General features: G+C 39.4%; 1 protein-coding gene across 1 annotated transcript in view; it reads left to right on the top strand.

The window, feature by feature from the left end:
• Nucleotides 1-1,615: 1,615 nt before the first annotated feature.
• aadac (arylacetamide deacetylase) overlaps nucleotides 1,616-6,679 on the top strand; it is a 19,850-nt gene continuing 14,786 nt past the window's right edge. The window contains exons 1-3 of the mRNA XM_016528119.1: nucleotides 1,616-2,032; nucleotides 3,772-4,000; nucleotides 5,015-5,084. Coding sequence (XP_016383605.1) covers nucleotides 1,892-2,032; nucleotides 3,772-4,000; nucleotides 5,015-5,084 — 440 coding nt within the window. The 5' untranslated portion in view covers nucleotides 1,616-1,891. The remainder of the gene's footprint in view (nucleotides 2,033-3,771; nucleotides 4,001-5,014; nucleotides 5,085-6,679) is intronic.

Below are 6,679 nucleotides of genomic sequence, written 5' to 3'. Positions count from 1 at the left end.
CTCGACGGAGGAGCTCCGGAAGGATAAAGGAGGAGTGACTACAGTGTTGGAGGAGAGAGGACCAGGCCTGGAGTTTATTTTGTGTTTTGGTTTTGTTTGTGCGCGACAGTCGTCCGCGAGGGGCTGCCGCTCACAAAACACAAAATAAAATCCAGGCCTGGTCCCCTCTCGTCCAACACTCGTCCCCTCTCGTCCACCGGCCTCGCTCCGTTCCCACGGCTCTCGGCCCCGCCCTCTTGTCACAACTACGTTTACATGGACATCAGTAATCTAATTATTTAAGACAATATTACGATTAAGGTTTGACATGTTATAGTACATAGATCGATTAATGGCACACGTCATTACGTCATTACGTCATTACGTCACCACGTGACGCCATCTGACGTCCCCTTCAGAATTTCACGTAAAAACATATAGTTCGTCTTCGTTATGATGCCATATACAGTTTTGGGTGTTTCATTTTTAATTTACTGAACGCTTCAAGTGCAGTTAGTTATTTGTCATGCTATACATGCAAACAGACGACGGCGGTGTTGAAGCCGTTCTTTTGTTTGCCGTCAAACGGTTGAGCACTGCCATGTGTGTATCCTGTCGCAAAATGCGGCGAAACATCCTACACAACGGTAATAATGTGATTAAGGTGTGTACATGTATTACTGCACTTCAATAATGTGACTAAAATAGGAATACTCATTCAGTACGTTTACATGGACAACAGTACTCCGATTTTAATACAATTAAGAAAATACTCTGATTAAGAATCTACCATGTAAACAGAGGCTTATTTAGAATAAGGTAAATAATTAGATTACTGATGTCCATGTAAACGTAGTCAGTGCCTTGCCACCCAGAGTTGAACGTTTGCTTCAGTTGCTCTAGCAAGGACTGAAATGCTCCAGGAAAGCTCTTTTCATGCTGAGCTGATCAAAATGAGCTGATCACAGGTGAAAGTCAGATGGCTTTGTGTGTCATTGAGAAGGTGATCAGTTACACCTGATTGAGTTTACAAGTCATTTTTAGGAGGAGCTGATCCTTTTTCCAACTCAGTGATTCTGTTTTTTATTTATTTTCTGACATGTTGGTGTTTTATCTTTCACTTGGATGTTATAAGTTGCACTGAGTAAATACAGCTGGATAAAACAAAAACTGTGTGACGTCTTCATTTCAGGCTGCAAAGCAACAAAATGTGATTATTTTAAAGAGGGTGATTCTTTTCTATACCCTCTCTCTCTCTCTCTCTCTCTGTGTGTGTATATATATATATATATATATAACAGCTGCTTTAACAACACACACACACACACACACACACAAACACACAAACACACACAGAGACACACACACACACACACACACACACAAACACACAAACACACACAGAGAGAGAGAGAGTACTTTTTGAAAGGCTTGAAGCTTGTAGAAATTTCAACACATTAGGTGTTCAAGAAAACTGGAATCTTTCACCACTTTAAACGTAGGTATTAGATAGCCACACCAAAGCATGCAATGACCCCACAAGGTTATCTGAGGAATTTGAGAGCTCTGCGTAATGCACTGAAGCTCCAGTTGCGTTTCATTACGACTCCACTGTATTCTTTGCGCAAGACACGGTGCAGAACGGATAAGAAGAGCAACGCGCGCTCAAGCGCAGAGCTTTCCACATGCAGGCGTACAGTATCACGATCAGATGACACTAACACGTGTTGTCATATCTCGCTGGCTCCAGTCCAAAATTAATCCAGGATTACACTTTAACACAGAAAGAACTGAATGACTAATAAACGCAGCTGACGGAGGCTTCAATTGCCGAAGACTTTTTGAGAAAAGACAATCAACAAACCATAAAACGGAACAGAAGACACAGACGAGATCCAAAACTATCAAAATAATGCGGTCTAAAGGAGTGTTAGTGTTTGTGTTACTGGGCGCGTTAACAGTTTACTACGTTTATTCACCAATCCCGAATAACATAGAGGAGAGATGGAAACTAATGCTCGCCGACTCTTTCTTCAGAAGTTTAAGCCAGTTGGTAAGTTTTGCTTGCATTTGTATTTTAACACGTATTGTGCCGGTTTAACGCACATTGCCATGCATTTGCAACGTCATGGCCATATAAGCCTATATCTCGTATCGCGTTATTATTTTGGACAGGCTTGATGAAAGAGTGTGATTACGCAACCAATCGCAGTAGTAGCCTATTTGTCGGGTCAGTTAAACGTGTGGTTATTTGTTTAGATTGTTTGGCATGACACCACACCAGCAGATTTGCAGTTTAGAGATTATGTCAATTCTTAATCTGAGCATTGTATTTTATATAATCTTTGTGGCTAATAATAGCTGGATATTATAGCAGGAAATGCCAATTAAATACATGCATGTGTAAATGCACCTTAAATAGGGGAGCGTTGGAATATCAGCCCCCCCTCAATTTCCCTGTTGAAAAAACCAGCATATGCTGGTTAGGTATGTTTTGACGCTGGGATGCTGGTTTAAGATGGTCCTTTGCTGGTTTATGCTGGTCCTTTTGCTGGTCCTTTGCCAGCACATGACCAGCATAAACCAGCAAAAAGAACCAGCATAAACCAGCAAAGGACCAGCTTAAACCAGCAAAGGACCAGTTTAAACCAGCAAATGACCAGCATAAACCAGCAAAGGACCATCTTAAACCAGCATCCCAGCATCAAAACATACCTAACCAGCATATGCTGGTTTTTTCAACAGGGTTGTCTACTACAAATTACAGCTGTTTTTGAATGTACATCTTTGTCCATCTTATTAACTGTGTAAATTAGTATCACTGTTGTTACAACTACTGAGTGAGTTGGTGGGTTGGCGTGAAAACACTAATAAAAATAAGGACATCAGTTTACATTTTGAAATGACATTTATAATAAAATGTGTGAAATTAATTATTTTTAAACCATTCCTCATCATCCTGACTCCAACTTTCATTTTAAACATTATAAAAGGTAAGCAAATATGAAACATTTTATTTTAAATTTCAAACAAATTGGGGAAAATAAATACATGCATGCATACATAAATATCTACATACATACATAAAACATGGCTGAACAACTGGACAACATAACACAGTGTGTGGGTATGGGTTTTATGCTGCATCCCAACTCACCCATTTAGACTATGCCCCAAAAGTATAGGCTTCTCCTTTTCTGAAGAAAAAGTACTGTTGAGTGTGAAGCAGAAGATTTGGCTAGTTTTGGGACATACTACATCATATTTGCATTTATAATGGACTGTGCTTTTGCATATTACGGTACATGCATCCTGTCATCATAAACTGGCCTGTCAATCATCTTGTTACAGTTAATGTCCTATATTTCAGTTCAGTTGAATTTACACTGGGTCTTTCATGTGAAGAACTCTCCTCATGTTTTTGTATAGTGATGCATTTAAAAGTTGCTCCACGGTCAAGACTACATGGTTTAGAAAATTAACCTATTACCAAAGGAGATGGAAGACTAAACTAGAACTGGTGGCAAGAGACTTAAGGCTTGACTCGAACACTGTGAACATCACTGGAGTAAACATCATTTAACATCAAGTGGCTTAACAATGGGCTGTTGTCCACTGAAGCAAATGATTAGGGGATTCTGGCTATTAGTGAGATGATCTCAGCTGATCAACCATGCGCCTGCCCTGTTCAAAACCTTTTTGAGAAAATGCAGCCAGGCACCGTGTGACTTCCACTGGGAGCTCCCAGAAACATCAGTTTAAATGTATATTTTTGTTTTCCCCTCTTCACAGGCAGAACTGAGTGAGCGGATGGGACTGTTGCACTACATGAAAGTTATGATGTTCATCACCATTGCAGAGCGAGTAGTGCCTGTGTCAGATGAGAGGGTGCAAGTGTCAGATGAGAATTTTGATGGGGTAGAGGTGATTGTGTATCAGCCAACCCAGCAACAAGAAACAGGAGAGCTAAGAAGAGCCATCATATACCTGCATGGAGGAGGATGGTGTCTTGGCAGCTCCCGTGAGTACCATTAATCACACACTGCTGTATAATGGAGTGTTCTAGCTTTCATATCTTAACGGTAAGGTAAATGTGTTTATATGAAGCTCGCCACTGGAATGCCAAAGTTTTAAGTTCTCCATCACTATGAGGGATTTCTGTTCAATCAGACTGCAGAGAAGCCATGCATGAGGTTGTTGCAGTTCAGAGTTGAAAATTAACAGCAGTTTGAGGCAAAAATGGGACCAAAATGAACAAAAATGCACCCCGAATTCAAGATACAGGTGCAAAAATTTAGGTGCACAATTAAACAAAATCGACTATGACTGTCAAGATTAAAGTGAAATATGAAAATAAATGAAAAGTGTTGAATGCAGCATTACATTTATATCTGCTCATGCTGCACCAAAGAGTACTTTTTTGCAGCAGCAGCAGCAGCAGCATTGAGCATTACAGCCAATCACACATGTTTCTGTTGAGTATATGAATGCAACAGCTAATCAGAGGTGTTTAGATTAGTCACCGGTGAAGAAATCTGCTGAAAACCCTGGAGTTTATTTCAGTATGCTTCCTAACACATAAAAAATCATAAACGGTAGATGACTGATTATTTGTATGACTAAAAAAGTGTGTCAGGTATTGCAAAAAATATCAGTCATATTTCATAGATTGAAAACTGCTTTGAACGCACATAAACAGTAGAAAAGTTCTGTTCTAAAAATCCCTCTTCCTTTAAAGTGCTATTGGTCTCTAATATTTAAATAAAAAAGTGATGGTTAAAGGGGTTACAGTTTATTTTAAGGTGTCCTTGTTACATTGTAATTATACATTTCGGTAATAAGTAATAATAATTAACAACATGCACGTAGGGTTAGGATTGGGGTTAGTTGCATGTAATTATGCGTAATTTACTGTTATTACTATGGTAAAAACATGTAACATATATTTTGCTTGAATCCATGAGTACTATTTTCATCACTTCGAGACTTAATCAAATAAAAGTCAAAAGTATATATATTTTCCTTCTCACCTTAGGTATGGGCCCATATGATCTGCTAGCCAAGCACATGGTTACAGAGCTCAACGCAGTTATTGTGTCTGTAGAGTAAGTATCAAATTTTGTTCATTCAATAAAAAATGCTTGCTTGCTTCAACAAGGTCACACAGGATCTGGCGATTGATTGATTGATTGATTGATTGATTGATGTAATTTTATGTAATTGTGCTTATAATTTCTATTACAGCCATTAAATTGTTAATTAATCATCAGCAAATTAATAAATAACATATGTAACCCAATTTGTAATAAAATACCTTGGAATTCCCTCAGTTCCCTATTGAAGTGGAACTCAACACTGCGTCATGATGTTGACTCTATGGGAACACTCATCGTGAGCCGGTGTTTAAAGCATGTTTGGTAAATGCCCATCTTGACTGGCTACTGCAGTCAGGTGACGTCACAGGGGTGCCTGGAGAACAGGTCATCAGCTTCATTGTCTTCAGGGGGCCGTTTGTCTGTGTCTGTCTGTGTGTGTGTGTGTGTGTGTGTGTGTGTGTGTGTGTGTGTGCTATAGTATGTGTGGGAAAGCTCAAAAAAGAAAGTTAAAGAAATAAGAGAATGCAGATTTAGAAAGTGTGGCGGTGTTGCAGGCGTACTAATGCGATTTATTGAAGGATGTTGACTGACAACCTAACAGATTAAGCTTGAGATGCCGCTCCGTGGCAACCATGACAGCCAGAGAGCAGCAACTGGCTTAATCTGTCAGAGCTGAAAGAGAAGGAAATATATTTTCTCTGGTTTCGTCTTTTGGACTTTTTGGCATCGTCGTTGAGGCGGTTGTCCAGAAGTTTGTGGAGAAGAAGATTAAGTCAGTGGTGTTGACTGCCACAGACAGCGAGTGTTGATGCTCAGGCCCCACTTCTGAGGAGTCAGGGTTTCAGACGGTGACCTCACTCGATGCCGAAAAAGGATCTCAGAAGTCCTCATGACTAAATGTGCAATAAACATTTGATTGCACTTATTAAACGGTGACAAGGCTGTGCACGTCCCCTGCAGTTACACTTTCCCACAATGCCTTCTCGATCTGAGGATTGACAAGTGTAGGTGCTTTGTTTTAGCCGCGATTGACAGCTTGATAGCATCTCGCTCCATTGTACTGATGGCCGTGTGCATAGCTCAGCTGTAGCGCACACAGTCTTGTAGCAAATCAGCTCAAAGGGGAAATATGAATAATCATTCATAACTAGTTATGATTTATTATAAATATATAGATCCGCTGTAAGTATCAACTGTCTGTTAATTCTAAGAACGTTACTTTTCCGTTTAAGGAAAATAACTTTCTTATTGTACAATACTACTCAGAGCATGTAGCAAAAATCTGCATAATTAGGGACTCCAGTTATGAGAAAACAATAAACAACCTCAAGTGTGATACAAGTAAGACTTTATTAACTACGTAAACACTTGAACTAGTCTAACATACACACACACACACACACAAGCATACAGTTGGCATAGGAAAAGGTGTTGAAGCTTAAGCAGTACAGAGAAAATAAATAAAGAAATGGTAAAATTTGATATTCAGCAGATCTACAGCCTGATGGAAACATCAGTTTCTTAGTGCAAACACACCTTTGTAAAAAAGTGCAAATGATACTTAATGTATAAATTAATAAGACTAAGTTTGATACTTGCACGTC

The sequence above is a fragment of the Sinocyclocheilus rhinocerous genome, unplaced genomic scaffold, assembly GCF_001515625.1.
Source record: "Sinocyclocheilus rhinocerous isolate Xijiao unplaced genomic scaffold, SAMN03320098_v1.1 scaffold601, whole genome shotgun sequence".
NCBI classification, from domain to species: Eukaryota; Metazoa; Chordata; class Actinopteri; order Cypriniformes; family Cyprinidae; genus Sinocyclocheilus; species Sinocyclocheilus rhinocerous.
This window is presented reverse-complemented; position numbering and strand designations above follow the sequence as displayed.